Source organism: Callospermophilus lateralis, chromosome 7 (assembly GCF_048772815.1).
Source record: "Callospermophilus lateralis isolate mCalLat2 chromosome 7, mCalLat2.hap1, whole genome shotgun sequence".
NCBI classification, from domain to species: Eukaryota; Metazoa; Chordata; class Mammalia; order Rodentia; family Sciuridae; genus Callospermophilus; species Callospermophilus lateralis.
In genome coordinates, this window is record NC_135311.1 from 120,175,852 (window position 1) to 120,191,767 (window position 15,916).

General features: G+C 44.7%; 1 protein-coding gene across 1 annotated transcript in view; it reads left to right on the top strand.

Annotated features, from left to right (window-relative positions):
- The window catches only part of Csmd2 (CUB and Sushi multiple domains 2), a 535,133-nt gene that overhangs the window by 500,869 nt on the left and 18,348 nt on the right, over positions 1–15,916 (top strand). The window contains exons 54-58 of the mRNA XM_076862996.2: positions 1,166–1,339; positions 2,693–2,881; positions 11,097–11,270; positions 11,477–11,659; positions 15,739–15,915. Of these exons, the coding sequence (XP_076719111.2) occupies positions 1,166–1,339; positions 2,693–2,881; positions 11,097–11,270; positions 11,477–11,659; positions 15,739–15,915 (897 nt within the window). The remainder of the gene's footprint in view (positions 1–1,165; positions 1,340–2,692; positions 2,882–11,096; positions 11,271–11,476; positions 11,660–15,738; position 15,916) is intronic.

The following is a 15,916-nucleotide window of genomic DNA, read 5'->3' on the forward strand; positions in this document are numbered from 1 at the left end:
GGGGGCCTTGCTGTTCTTGGCTGGGGCAGTCTGCAGACAGAAGCCTCTCGTCTTCCAGGAAAGTCAGGTGTTTTCTATCAAGATCTTCAACTCGTTAGGCAAGGCCCACCCACACTATGGCAGATGATCCACTTTACTCAGAGTCTCCTGATTTAGATGTTACACTCATCTAAAAAAATGCCTTCACGGAAATACTGAGAATAACATTTGAACACGTATCTGGGTACCACAGCCTAGCCACATTAACACATGAAATTAACTGTCGCATGAACTTACTGCTTGACAACGTTGCCTACTCAAATTGCTTCCACCTCTTCCCACATTGGCGGCCAGGGCCACTGAAATCTGAGTTATGCCCCCACCATTTTTCTGCTACAGCCAGAAAGAACCTCCTAGGCAGTAGGAGCTCTGGTCCTGGACCACATCACAGAGTCCTCAGGGCCCTGCTGCCCAGGAGCTGTGGGATGGGAGTCCAAGGCATGGCAGCCGGAGCTCTGAAGCAGACCCAGACAGCTCCAGGCCCTTGTGAGGGGATACAGGATATAGTGCCTGGTGGCAGCAGCTGCTCGGCCCCTGTTGCTCCGTGGACAGGGCCTGGGAATATGTGAGAGGCAGAGAGCAAGAGCCACAAGAGACCAAGAGACACTGCCAGGTCACCAGTGCTCCTTCGGATGCATTGGTGGACACTGTTCTGTCCTTATCTTACTTGACCTACCTGGGGTGCCAGCATGCCTTGCAGCTCTGCCCTTGGCCTCCATGATACTGCCCCTTCCTCCTGAGCCATGCTTGCTCCTTTTCCTACCATTCCTCAGCTCCCTTTGCAGGTTTTGTTGTCTCTGTGCCCTTCAAAGGTGGTGTCCCAGATGGTTGTAAACCTAAGCACCAGGCTCATGGTTTTTAACCTTGAGGAGGGGGCCAAGCCCCTTTGCCCACCTGGTGAAACTGGAGGGTCCTCTCCCAGGCTGACATATCGCAGATCTTCGCAGTGAAGGCACGGGCTCATGGAGCTTCTCCCCAGCTTGACCACTGCCCCATTGATGGCGAAGTCCTGCTTGCCCTGGAGTAGGATGGAGACCCCGTTCGAATGTCATGCCAGGGAGAAGAGGCTGAATCTCGGGGAGTGTGGAACAACAGGGGGCTTACCCGTCTTCCGTTTGGGTTCCAGCGATTACCTGTGGACACCCAGGCAATCCTATCAACGGTCTCACTCATGGCAGCCAGTTTAACCTGAACGATGTGGTCAAGTTTGTCTGCAACCCTGGGTATGTGGCTGAGGGGGCTGCGAGGTCCCAGTGCCTGGCCAGCGGGCAATGGAGTGACATGCTGCCTACCTGCAGAAGTGAGTCTCCCTTCCTGTCCCCTCTACCTCTCACTACCTCTACCTTCTGTGGGTCTGTAGCCCAGGAGCAAAAGCCAGCACCTTCAGTCCTTATGTTATTATGAGACAGAGAAGGGTCATAAGTGGAAATTTTGTCAACCCCTAGATATGGCCATGTAAAATTCCTTCATGGGTTATATATGGAAAGCAAGACTTAGCTTCATTTTTTTAAAATCTTCAGTTGTTGGCAATTTCATAGAACAAATAATCCCATAAAGCTTCACTCTTTTATAAGCAAACAGGTTTACTTTTCCTCATATAAGCAAGAAATCTAAAAGTAGTATTATTTCTGTAGCTGCTCAGTGAGGTCCACAGCAACATCTTGGTCTTTCCTCATGGTTGCAGATTAGCTGCTGCAGCTCCATTGTAACCACATTCAATGGAGCCCTGTTCTTGACGAATTTGTTTAAAGCAGCAGAGTTGGAAAGAAAAATAACAGAGGAATTTAAGGGTTGAGACAAAGGGCTAGGGCTGGTGTGTAAGAGGCACAGAGAGGAAACCAAAGACTCCACAGGCAAACTGGGCAAAGGATATCCTGGCCCTATTTGAACTGTTTAGGAAGTAACTTCTAAAGCTTTTAAAGGCTTTTTGCAGCAGTAAAACATTGAAGTCTTGAGAGTCTCATCAATAAGTACCTTATACTTAAAGGCTTATCAAAGAGGGGAAAAAAAGACTTTGGTTAGATAATGAATGTGAAGGTGTTTTGAAAGCAAAAGCACATATTAGAGGTTATGAATAATACTGTCATTATTCTAAAATCTCACCCTAATTTTAAGTAAAGCTGCTTTGGAAACACTTTAACATTTTAAAGTCAACTGTATCCTCGGGGGATTAGTGTCTCCCTGAAGCACTCACAGAATTGATTAAAACAGTTTCCAGGCCCCACCTGCTGTGGACGAGCTTTGCCGTGGGAGCCACACTGTGTGAGGGACCCGGCACCAAGAGTAAGAGGGCCATGCCCCCAAGGGACATACGTGGGCACCAGTCACAACCCAGGCCGGGAAAGTCAGCAGTACAATTTGTGCAGGGGAGGGCCTCGCTCCATGAGGAGGGGCAGGCTTCTCTGAGGTGCCCGCCAGCTGGACACGAAGGATGGATCCCTTGACCCGGGGACCGAGGTGGGGGACAGGGCAGTAGCCTCAGGTCCAGCCCACCCTTCTAGGGAGGATCAGCTCTGTTGCCTGGCTTCAGCCTGGAGTTCTGCTGCTCTGGGAATGTGTGGCTGGTCTGACTTGCGAATTCTCCTTGCAAAGCTTGGGAAAAAAAATCTTCACATTGAGTTTCCTGCCTCTTAATTGTCCCTCTTGATTACAGTCATCAACTGCACAGATCCTGGGCACCAAGAAAACAGCATCCGTCAAGTCCATGCCAGTGGCCCACACAGGTTCAGCTTTGGCACCTCCGTGTCTTACCAGTGCAACCACGGCTTCTACCTCCTGGGCACCCCAGTGCTCAGCTGCCAGGGGGACGGCACCTGGGACCGTCCCCGTCCCCAGTGCCTCTGTAAGTAGGCGTCATTTGCTCAGAGTGACTGATGGGTGGTCCATGGCAAAGATGGGCCCTGTGCGTGTGTGGGTGTGGGTGTGGGTGTGGGTGTGCGCTCGCACAAGTGTGTGTTCCATCACTGTGACTGCTCCTCGGACAGCAGGGCCCACACTGAGCCCTTGCTGGATTCATTGCCAAACCAACTCATGTGCTTCTCCTCGATGTTCCCTTTCTTCTTAGTATTGCCCCCAACCTCTGCAGGCTTCAAGGGTCCCTTCCTTCAGAAATGAGTGCCTAGTGGGACACCATCTCCTCATTTTAGCTCTCCAGGGATTTCCAGAAAGGCAGCACAGGAACCCCTTTCCTTTGGAGGACTGAAGCAGAACTCCCACAGGCTTTGTGGCAGGGCCTCCCTGGATGTGGAGCTGGCTTTGCCACTGAGCGTGCGGTGTGGCTCAGGAGAAGTTAGCTGCCCTCCCTGAGCCTCGGCTTCTTCATGGCTGGACATCCCACTCATCCCTTTTCAGAGGGTTGTTAGAAGATTCAGTGAGAAAATCCACAGAGAGTGCCCGTTTATGCTGCTCCATCAATAATAACTGCATCCATTCGTCTTAGAAAAAGTTATGGGGACAACACGACAAAAACAGAAACCAAGCCTGGGCGAGGTGCTCAGGCCACCAACCTCTGGTTAAGAGCCTCGGTGTCCTTATGAGAACAGTGCCGTTCTCTCACACTCTCCTCTGGGTCCCCAGGAGAGCCCCGGGGATCACTCTCTCCCATCCCCCCAGGGGTAGAGCTGAAGCTCCCGAGGGACTGGTGGTGCCCTTCAGCGGAGCCCTGTCCTATACACTCTGGAGCCCTCCAGCCCAGGGGCTTCCTCTTCTTACACCCTGCCTTTAGGGATGATAGGAACCTGGTACAGCCACCCTCTGCACATAGTCCTCCTATTTGAGGACCCTGAACTGGCTGTTGAACTTGACCAACAAGTTGTTGGTTTTCAATGCACATCCACCCGTGTACAGTGGTCCAGCAAAGACTTAGAGTCCTTGGTAAAAATAAAGCTTTTATCATGATAAAATGACCTTACCTACATCTCATTCTGCCCCCAAGGCTTCTTTTATCCAATGTTAATACTGATAAATATCAAATTTATAACCCCCCCTCCTTTGCTTAGTACGTATATTTTATCCTTTTTCTTTTAACCATTCTTTATGCAAAAGAAGAAGACATTTTATCGTTACCTTTTAAACCTATGGGACAATCTTTTCCTTCAGTTGGAGGATTTGATCCATTTGCATTTTTTCCTTCAATGAAATATAATTCACTCTTTTAAAGATGATGTCAACTTGAAATCAAAATACAGAGATGAATCTCACAGCCAAGGATTTAGCTGGGAATAATAGGCAAGAAGTAGAATGGCAGTTTGGGACACACAGAGACCATAGCCCCTGATACATCCAGAGGCGGCGTGAGTTGGTCTGAAAGTTCGTTGGTGCTGTCAGTGTCTTGCAAGAGCTCTCGAGTTCTGACTGGGGAGCGCCAGGAGTTGCTAGGAAGGACTGGTCATCTTGGAGTTATGGTTAGGCCCTTGCAGTTTGATATGGGGCTGGTCATACCATTTTTCAAATGGTCCTATGCAAACTGAGTGTCCTCCCCTTGGCCTCTGAACTCCATCTTAGTTGGATATGACATAAATGGCCCCGTTTTGTATAATCAACTTGAACACATACAAATCCAGCAAGTTTTACATTCACAAAGATTTGTGACCATCACCACTAGCTAATTCCAGAACATTTCATCACCCCCAGAGGAAATCCTTTAGCTTCTAACCCCCACCCCCCACCACCATCCTATCCCTGTGTGATCACTAACCTACTTTGGGTCTCTATAAATTTGCCCATTATAGACATTGCAAAAAAATATGATTATCTGTCTGGCTTTTTGTATCTGGAGTATTCCACTTAGCATAATTTTCAAAGTCTATTATGTCTTAGCATATATCAGTATTTCATTCCTGTTTATGACCAAATACTATTCCATTGTATGGATATAGTTTGTTTATGCTTCATCAGGAGATAATATTGCAATTATGGCATTGGCTATTGTGAAGAAAGCTACTATGAGCATTTGTGTACAAGTGTTTTGTGTGAACACATGTTGACAGTTCTCCTGGGTAAATACCTAGGAGTAAAATTGCTGAGTCATATGGTACCTCTATGTTTACTTTTTTGAGGAACTACCAAACTTTTCCAAAGGGGCTGCACCATTTACATTCCTACACGCCACATGTGAGGGTTCCAATTTCTTTACATCCTCACCTGAGCTTGTTATTGTTCATCATTTTTCATCATAGTCATCCAAGTGGGTATGAAGTGATCTCTTCTCATGGTCTTGATCTGCATTTCCCTGAGGACCAATGATGTTGAGTATTTTGTGTGTGTGTACACAATGGCTACTTGTATACCTTCTTTAGAGAAATATCAATTCAAGTCCTTTGTCTATTTTTCATTGGGTTGTTAGTACAGCTGAGTCAATCTGAGTTGAAACTGGTCTTTATTGCTCTGGATACTGTATCCTTATCAGATCTATGATTTGCCAGTATCTTCTCCTGTTCTGTGGGTTGTCTTTTTACTGTCTTGATAATGTCCTCTGATGTATGAAATTATTTAATTTTAATAAAGTCCAGCTTATCTGTTTTTTTCTTTTGATCCCTGATGACACCCCACCCAGTGAAACCCTTTCACTGATGCTTCATGACTATTATGACACTGTTTTGGGGCTAAACACATCTCTCTATCTATATACCTGTGAATACGATTGTGGCAAACTGTAGAGGACTTTAACATCCCCCTACCCCACCCCACATCAAGCTAGTCAGTGAAAATCCTCTGTTCCTTCCAGGTGAAGGAAAACTGCTTTAATGGGTGTGGATGTGCAGGGACCAAAGAAAATGCATGACTGGGTCTATTTCTCAGCTGGAGAGCTGTGGAGACAGTGGAAGGCGGTGTCTGGAGAGTACAGCTCTCATACTCAGGGGACAAGAACAGTGAAGGGTCCTTTATTTTTGCTGTGGGACTTGGCATAGCCCATTCAACCACTAATTCCTAATTTATATTTTTGGGTTTTGCTTAATTATAATGTTATGGGTTTTTTTTTCAATCCCCTGTTAAATATGTACTCTGTGTAATTCAAGAAAGTCTGTTATTATTAGGCTTGTTAAGTACCTATCTTGTCTGTTTTCATATACACATTTTCATTTAATTTGCAGTTATCAGTGAGAGTCAATGACATGACCCAAAAGACCTCATTTGGACACCAGCCTGAATATTTAAAACATTTTTTTCCAGTATAAGAGATTGGATTCAGGGTCTTGTGCCTGCTAAGCAAGTACTCTACTGCTGAGCTACATCCCTGGTCCTTTTTATGTTTTTTGTTTGTTTATTTGTTTGTTTGTTTTGTTTTTGTTTTTGTTTTTGAGACAAAGCCACACTAAATGGCTGAGGCTAGCCTTGAACTTGTGATCCTCCTGATTAAGCTGGGTTACAAGTGTGTGCCACCCTGCCCAGCTTAAAAACATTTTTAAAAAACTTTATTTTGACAAATTGAGAAATGTAGCAGCAGCTATTCACATTTTTTGTTCTCCGCCTACTTGATTTTTATGCAAATATACTCCAAACATAAGTTGTTTCTCTCATTATCATACATCTTTTTCTTCTTTTTTCTTGTCCACAGCAGCCAAATGGTATTGTCATTATTTTATCTATTGTCAAAAATATTATTATTAACTTCTTCATCCTTTCAAATGACAAACTACAGAAAGGGAACCAAACAATAGAATATATTCCTCTGACTTTACAGATACCTGGGTAGCTTAGATCAAGTCAATGCCAAAAAAAATAAAATAAAATAAAAATTCATGTGCTTTCTCAGAGATTATTAGGTATTCCCCCAATACAACACTCTCCTCAAACCTTCCTCAGGAAAATTTTAAAGCCAAATAAGAATATCTTTTTCAAAAAAAGAAAAAAAGAAAGAAAAGCATCCAGGTACTATCCAGAAATCATGAGATCTAGCCAACATAAAGTACGTGCACGTATATGCCAATAAACATGAACAAAAATGTTCTTATTGGTATTATTCATAAAAATCCAAAGGTAAAAGCAATTTAAATGATCATAAGAAATGGATAAATAAAATGTGGCATATTCATGCAAAGATGACCCCAAAGTTCCACGACTCATGCATTCATGTACCCTCTCACACTGTACCAGAGTTGGTCTTGTGACCAACATGGTGGAAGTGGTAGAAGTGGCTTCCAAAGCTACATTGTAAAACACATTGCCACTTCTGCCTTGTCAAGCTTTTCAAGGGCACCTTGCATCCTGGGCACCACCTCATGAGGGATCCTGAGCCAGAACCACCCTCAAATTTCTGACCTTCAAAGCCTGAGCAATAGCAAATATGTATTACTGTCTAACTTTTAGGGCAAAATCCAACCTATGACCTGTTTTTCTATGACCCTGGGCTTATCATGGTTTTCACATTTATAAAGCATTTTTAAAAGGAAGAAAAGAAAGGAAGAAGAAAAATAAGCAACAGAGACCCTATATGGCCCTCCAAGGTTAAAATACTTACTATCTGGCCCCTAGAGAAAGTTTTCCAAGCCCTGCTCCATCGCAATGATAATGAATGAGCTCCTGCATCCACATAGCTGCTTCTCCAAGCAAGATGCCAAGGGGGTAAAGCCAAATGCAAAATGCATACCCAATGATTCCATTTACATAAAATTCAGTCCGTGCACAAAAATTTGTAGAAGCAAGCAAAACTAATGAATGGTGTACAAAGTCAAGATGGTGGTTTACTCTAGGGAGGTGGAGAGGGCAGCGGTAGGTAGAAAGCATGGTGGCTTCTAAGGTGCTAGCAGTGTTCTACTTCTTGATCTGGGTATAATGAGTGTGTTCATTAACGAGTGTAATTATGTGTTCACTTTGTGACAATCCATTAAGCTGTGCACTGGTGATTATTGTATTTTTCTGTACGTATGTTGTATTTCCATTAAGGAGAATATATTTGAAAAACTATTAGAGAGTTTAAATTGGACAATTTAGGGAAGTGCAGAAATCACTAATAAATAATCATAGAAGCATTTAAATGAAAATTGGAGACTCCACTGCTTTCAGAAGAAGAGAATTCGTTGGTTGCATTAAAATAGAATTGCAGAAGGAAGTCTATTAGCATGCATAAGAGTGTGGCCCCTGCAAACTGGTTTCCAGAGCTGATTCTGTCATTGAATAGGTCTGTGACCTTGGGTAACTTACATGTCCTTGCATTTCTTATTCTCTTGATCAGTAAGATGGAGGTAAAAATGGTGCCCACCCTATAGGGTTATCTCAAGAAATAAATAGCAAAATCCTTGAAACTTACTGAATTAATGATCAATTCTGATCTTGAAACTTAGTACCACCTGTTCTTGTTTTCTCACAATTTTATAGGTCACAAGTTTAGGTAAGGCTTAGCTGGTGTATTAGTCTGGGTTCTTCAGTGAAACAGGAAGAAGATAGATAGATAGACCGATAGATAGATGATAGATAGGTAGATAAATAGATAGGTAGATAGATAGGAAGATATTTACCATAAGGAATTCGTTCATATAATTATGGAGGCTCAGCAAGCTGGAGACCCAGGAGAGTCAATGGTATAAGTTCCAGTCCAAGTCTGAAGGTAGGAGAAGATGATATCCCAGCTAGAAAACAACCAGGCAGAGAAAATTTTCTTATTCTTTTTTTTTCTATTTAAGCCTTCAAAGGATTAAATGAAGCTCAATGACATTGGGAAGGGAAACCTGCTTTGTCCAGTCTGCCTATTCTAGTGTTACTATTATCCAGAAACACACTCAGAGATACACCTAGAATAATGTTTGACCAAACATCTGGGCACCCCATAACCTAGTCAAGTTGACACACAAAATCAACCCTCAGAGCACTTGGGACTGGCTGTGGGCTGAGGAGAAGCTGTTCTTCTTGATGTGGCATCTCTCCATGTGGCTGCTCTCTCTACCAGACTGTCATTGTCTTCTTCCACAAGGTTGTTTTTCTAGGACAAAGGAGAATCAGATCTCTGAAGAACAGAGTTCAGAATTCCTCAAACCTCATTCTCCACATTTAGTCAATCAAAGCAACACAAGGCCAGCCCAGATTAAAGGGAAAGGGGAAAAAATAGACTCCACTTCTTGGAGCGGGAAGACTGGCATGCAGGTGCAGGGTTGGAAGAGTTGTTGGTGCCATCTCTGCAGACAGTTAGCCCTCTGTCACCACAGCCCATAGCCTTGATTTGTGCAGTATACAACTCCTCACCCTCAAGACCTCCAACATCATATTTATTGTGTTCAGTTATCTATTGTGTAACAAATCACCCCAAAACATAGCTGCTTAATGCCACTATAATTTTATTGCTATGATTGACAATTTGGCAGGGTTTAGTGGAAACATTCATCTCCACTCCACACATCATTGGCTATTGTGGCTCCACAGAGCCTAGACTTCACTCACATATCAGGGATCCTGGAGCTTGCTGTGATGTGCGACACTATGATTGTTCTCTACCTGGTCCCTCTCTCCACATGATTTCCTCTCATTCAGCAGTCTACACCAGATTCCAAATATGGTAGGACTAATATTCCAAGACATGAAGGTAGAAGTTGCTAGACCACTGAGGCTACCACTGGTCCAAGGTCCCCTTCATGACATTCTATTATTCAAGGCAGATCAAAAACCCAGCTTATAGCCAAAGAGAGGGGAAACAGGCTCCAGCCCTTGATGAGTGGAATTGTTAGTGAGAATCTTTGCAGATAACCTACCACAAGCACTTAGAAGCATTTTGAACACACTTTAAGACCACATTGAGATGTGAAGGTACCTAAGACCTATTCATGTCATCAATGTGCCCTGACACAATTTCATCACCAGGGACAGCATTAGTCCAACCCAGATGTTATCCCTGCATTGTCTGTCCTGGTCAGCATCCCTGTCAAGAACTCTGCCCTTCCTGGAAACCAGTTATGGCCACGAGGATCTCCCACCAGGCTCCAAGATTTAGTTGAAGTCATTATCATCTCTTCTGAAACTACTGCAACAGCCCCTTCTTTCATGCCCCACCCTGGGTTTTTCCCCACACAGCAGCCAGAATGATCAATCATATTAAAATGTAAGATGGATCATATCTTTCCACAGTTTCCTATCATGCTTAAAATAAAACCTAAATTCTGTGCCATGATCTGGCTCCCAGGAGGGACCCCCTCCTCCCGTGTCATCTTCTATTCTTTCCTCACCTGTTCTTTTGCAGCATCTCTGGCTTTCTTGCTGTTCCCCAGCACACCAAGCTCCTCTGTCCTCTGGGCCTTTACACCCCATGTCCCTTCTTTTATAACACTCTTCCCCCTCAGCTTACATGGCTGGTCCTTCACATCATTCAGGTCACCCCACTCAAAAAGAGTACCTGTGCCTCACCCTGAACACCTTTTTCCTTTAGCAACTTTACTTTTCTTCATAACACACCCTGGAATTACCTCTTCATTTTCTTACTTTTAGCGTCTCTTCCCACTAGACTGTAAGATCCATGAGTGCTTGGATTTTGTTCTCCCAAAACACGGAGAACAGCGCCTAGCTCATAACAGATGCTCCATAGATGTGTGGAGTGAATGAAAGGAGCAGCCTGTGACAAGGACAGAGGGAAGGCCAAGCCCAACCACAGTGGTAGTGTGGCCCTGCCCTGTGCACCTCAGTTCTGGTGACCCACTCCTACCACACCTTCACAGTGAGACCTTGGTGTTTCCGGAAAGGGAACTTTCAGGGTAAAAGGAACAATTCAGTGACCATTGATGAGACAACTGTAAGATGCGGTTGGAAAAGGGCTGTCACTGGCCCTCATTCTGGAACCATGGTCAGCAAGAGGGTCCCAAAATGGTGGATCTTTTTATCTTATGTTCCCTTGTGAATCATCTCTCTTCCCAGAGACCCCCTGGATATGTGCTGTGGCTGTGGGGAACAGGGAGAGGTGGGCTCAAGGGTTCATTCTTCCCCGTGCAGACCTGGGCACTGCAGGCAGGTGGGACCCTTTGTCTGCGGGTGTCCAGCAGGTGTGCCTGCAGGAAGCTTGCTCCCATCGACACCAAGGGTTTCTCCTCTTCCCTGCCTCCCACACAAAAAGATGCTGAGCTGTTTGCTCTTCCCCACAGTGGTGTCCTGTGGCCATCCGGGCTCCCCGCCTCATTCCCAAATGTCCGGAGACAGCTATGTCGTGGGGGCAGTCGTGCGCTACAGCTGCACCGGCAAGCGGACTCTGGTGGGAAACGCCACGCGCATGTGCGGGCTGGATGGACACTGGACCGGCTCCCTCCCCCACTGCTCAGGTACGGAGCTTGGCACCGGGAAGGAGTCCTGGGGAACACGGGCTGTTGGGACGTGGACTAGCTTCCACCGTGTGAGCATGCCTGATGAGTGGGAACCCTGTCCCTCCCCTGACAGGTGGAGAGGGCAGCAAGAAGAGGTCCTAACTGGACTTCAGCCCTGGATGGTCATGCAAAACTAGCAGCGTCTGCTTGGTTCTGTTCCACAGGCACCAGCACCGGAGTGTGTGGGGACCCTGGGATCCCGGCCCATGGCATCCGTCTGGGGGACAGCTTTGCTCCAGGCAGTCTGATGCGCTTCAGCTGTGAAGCCGGCCACGTGCTCCGGGGGTCATCAGAGCGAACCTGCCAGGCCAACGGCTCGTGGAGCGGCACGCAGCCTGAGTGTGGAGGTAATGTATGTGACCGTTCTGCTTCTCCCCTTAGCCCAGCCCCAGCACGCCCCTGCTGCTCCCACTCCGGGTCTGGCACCTGCCCTCATAGGGAAACCCGTGGCCCCGCTCCAGCCCTGGGCCTGGCAAACAGGGAGTGGGCATCAACAGAGAGCTCGGTTTGTCCTCATTAGTGATCCAAACACAAACACAGTCCCACCCTCACATACGCCGCAGGAGGAAGGCACGAAAGACTCACCCATTCAGTCCTCATATAGTTTCATTCAACAATTATGTGCAAATGCTGTGGTTCCAGCTAGGGACACAGGGGTGACTAAGACAGACACACTGCTATGGTCTGAACGTTTGCTCCTTCTACTCCCACCTGTGCCAAAATTCATGGTGAGAACTGATCACCATGGGGATGGTATTAGGAGGTGGGGATTGGGGAGGTAATTATGTCATGAAGCCAGAGCCCCCATGAATGGGAGAAGAGCCCTTATAAAAAGGACCTCAGAGAACTCCCTTCCCCTTCTGCCATGTGAGGACAAAGCAAGAATATACCATCCGAAGCCAGAGAGCAGGCTGTCCCCAGACACTGAATCTGCCAGCCCCTCTGTCTTAGAGCAGCCTCCAAATTACTGTGAAAGTAAATTTCTGCTGTTTATGAGCCCCACCAGTCTGTCGCATTATCACAGCAGCTGAACTGACTGCGACACAGCCCGCTCTCTCAGAACTTGAAGTCCAAGGGAAGAGACTGTTAAACAAACAGGCAAAATGCCAAAAGAAATACAAAGAAAAAATTTTAAAACCCTTTAAAAGTCATGTGGTCCCTCAATGATGTCTTGGAAGGTTACACTATTGGGAGAAATTATATTTTTCCACACACTCCTAAATTTCTAGGGGATGGGGAATCAATTCTAAAAGTTCTCTTGGTAGAGTCCCCCTTTTGTGGCTAGTACCCAAACAGTCTGCACAGGACTCCTGTAGGCAGGAGGTGAGTTGAACAGCCAGAGTGAGGTTGAGGAGAGAGGAGTGGTATGAAATGACCATCTAGTACGGCAGTGTGGGGACGGGAAGGGAAGTCATTGCCACAGCACCAAGGCCTTACTTAGGGTCAGTAATTCAAAGTGAGAGCAGTCAGCTCCAGGCTGTTTGCCCAACTGTGTTTTGCCACTTAGGTGAAGGCAGGGTAGAGGGTGCGTTGCGTTTGAGGTTGGAGTTTGACCCAGGAGCTGAGTCACTGGCAGAAAGGGGCAAAGCAAAGGAGGCTGGGTGTATGTGGGCAGTAGTTATGAGGGGCCTTGGCATCTAATGGGCAAGGAAGGAGATTTCTGAGTGGACTAGGAGACAGAGAAAAGTAGGCTTGTCAGTCCCCAGAGGACCAAAAACCTCAGGAAAGAACTAGTCCCAGAGGAAGAGTGGAGAGGCAGCAGGCACAGAGCAGGGAAAGGCCATGGAACAGTCCTGTGGAGCAAGGAGGGGCATCCTGGCCTAAGACCTGGGGACACCTGCCCAGGAAAGGAGACATGGATTCAGGGCCCCTCCCACTCATCCACCCAAAATCCTGCCTTATCTGATATGCTATTTGCAAAGTTAGTTTCTGTAGAATTCTGTAGGCGAGGCAAAAGAGGGATTCTTCAACATCCCCATGACCTATGTCCTATGTCCCGTTTAATGCATTCAGATTCTAAGCAGAGTCAGTTACCAGGTCAGGAGTGTTCAGGGTAAAAAACTGGGCAATTAAGAGTTTGGACCTGACAGTGAATATTTAGAGAGAGGGAAGGGGTGAGGAGCGAGAAAGAGAACATCTACAGTTCCTGTGTCTTCTCTTGAAAAGCTCCTACGTTTCCCTAAGGATTCTTATCTCCAGCCCCTGTTGGCTACTCCCTTCTTAGTGCTCCCTACTCCCATTTAAATATGACACTTATTATGTCATATTTCATGTTTTAATTCATCTGATTATAGGTAGGTTTCTTATTAGACTACGCTCCTCAAGGGCAGAGGACACTATATTGTAGGCTCATGTACTCTGGACATGTAGGCAGCACAGGTATTTGTTGGATGAATGGATGTAAAAGCCTATTGTGCTCATTATACAGGAATCATTTTGTAGATTTTAATTTGGGACTACATAAATGTACATACTTACAAAATTAAATTTCATCAAAGATTAGAGACATGCATTCTCTCAATATCAAAATCTTAATAGGAATAAGAGAACCTAACTATATATCAAGTTGGTGATTAAATAACCCAGAGAATTATTTCAACTAGATTGAAAAAAAGTGAAATTTGTTATGGTATATAGCCCAAGGACAAAGAGAATTGCAAAGAATTCTTCAGCTGTTTTTAGCAATCAGCAATCATACTGTTAATAACCATATTGATATTACTATTTTAAAAATATCACATCTTAAATATTTTAATATATATGGGATAAAGCAAAGACATACTATTTACTGTTACTAAGAACCAAGATTTGGGGCATATAAGAGCTACAATATAAAAATAAAGAAATCAAGGAAAAATCTCATTCTAAATTTGGGTTGGCAATATCAATATAAACTCTTAACATATTTTCAGTTTAAATGGTCATTTTTCCAGCTCTAACCACTGTAAAATCTAGATTCAATGACTGCATCAGTAGTAAGATTAGTTTCAGTGTCCATACTGTGGTCTATAAACCCATTCTCCATTGGAAAGGAACCAGGTTCTTTGGAGAAATATTTGATTCTAGGGCTAAGGCAAGGAATATATAAGATAAACACAGGATATGTTATCACTCCAGCAAAGAATCCACCTAAGATAACTGGGGTCGTGTGAAAGGAACCCAGGAGCCAACTAGAAGACTCCTATTGCCCAAAGATGGGATAACATGAGCATTAATAAGAATAATAATGACAATGGATGACAACATGGTAAATAGATTTAAATCCATAAGTTCAAAATGATTCCTAAATAAACCTATCAGATACCTTTGAAACATGCTAGGGAACAAACTGATGTCTGACAAAAAGAAAAAGAATCAAGTATTATCTGATCTTCCCCTATGAACCATATTTCAGGGTAAGCAAATATTTGATGATGTGAGATTTCTTTATTAAAGAACTCTCATGCAGAATTAGAATATCACCATTTTCTAACCCTTAAGAAATAATGAATCTGGTCAGTGATCAGCAATTGCTGCTAAAAACCATTAAGTGAAAAATTAAGGGGAACTTTTATAAAACCAGATTAGACAAGCAAACCTGCAACCCTTGATTAGCTTCAGCATCATGAAGAAGAAAGCAACTACACAATTCTGCGCCTTCCAATCTAGTGCATCAGGAAAGAGAAAGCCACCTAAGGACCTTTGCCAAAATGTAGAACACAATGTCAGGGAGCTACAGGAGACAGGAACATGTTAAAGGACACCTCACCAATGCAGTTAGCAAAGTCCAGAAAGGGCACAATTCTGCAGACAAGATCCCCCGGTTTCTATAACAAATCCATTATAGGAGGGGGAACCCTAGACTCTGGTTCAAATTCTTTGCCAACCAAATGCCCATGGATGCCTTATCTGGATCCTGATTCAAATAAAACAATTGTTTAAAAAAAAAAAAGAGAGAGGGGCTGGGACTGTAGCTCAGTAGGAGAGCACTTGCCTTGCACGTGTGAGGTACTGGGTTCAATCCTCAGCACCACATAAAAATAAATAAATAAATAAAGATATTGTACCAACTACAACAAAAATAAATTTTTAAAAAAAAGAGGGAGAGAAGGAGAGAGAGAAAGAAATGAGAAAAGTTGTTAAGCACTGATAGAATATTTGGTAATATTAAAGAATACTATAAAATTTTAAGTACGATCATAAAATATATAGTCTTTTTCCTTTTTAAAAAAATACAAAAATTTTTAGAAATAAAAAAACAAACAAACATATCTGTCCCTCCTTCGCTTCCCTTCCAGAGGTGAGATGATCAGATGGGAAAACTGCAGGTGGGGCGTCTCCATCCAAGGGTCCTTAGGTAGCATGGGATTTCTGTGCCAGGCAGTCCTCGGTCCCCTAGGTGGCACCACCATTGTCTGGTGAATAATGTGCTGTTCTGGCTTCCTAGTGATCTCTTGTGGGAACCCTGGGACTCCGAGCAACGCCCGAGTCATGTTCAGTGACGGCCTGGTGTTCTCCAGCTCCATTGTCTACGAGTGTCGGGAAGGCTACTATGCCACGGGCCTGCTCAGCCGGCACTGCTCTGTCAATGGCACCTGGACAGGCAGTGACCCTGAGTGTACAGG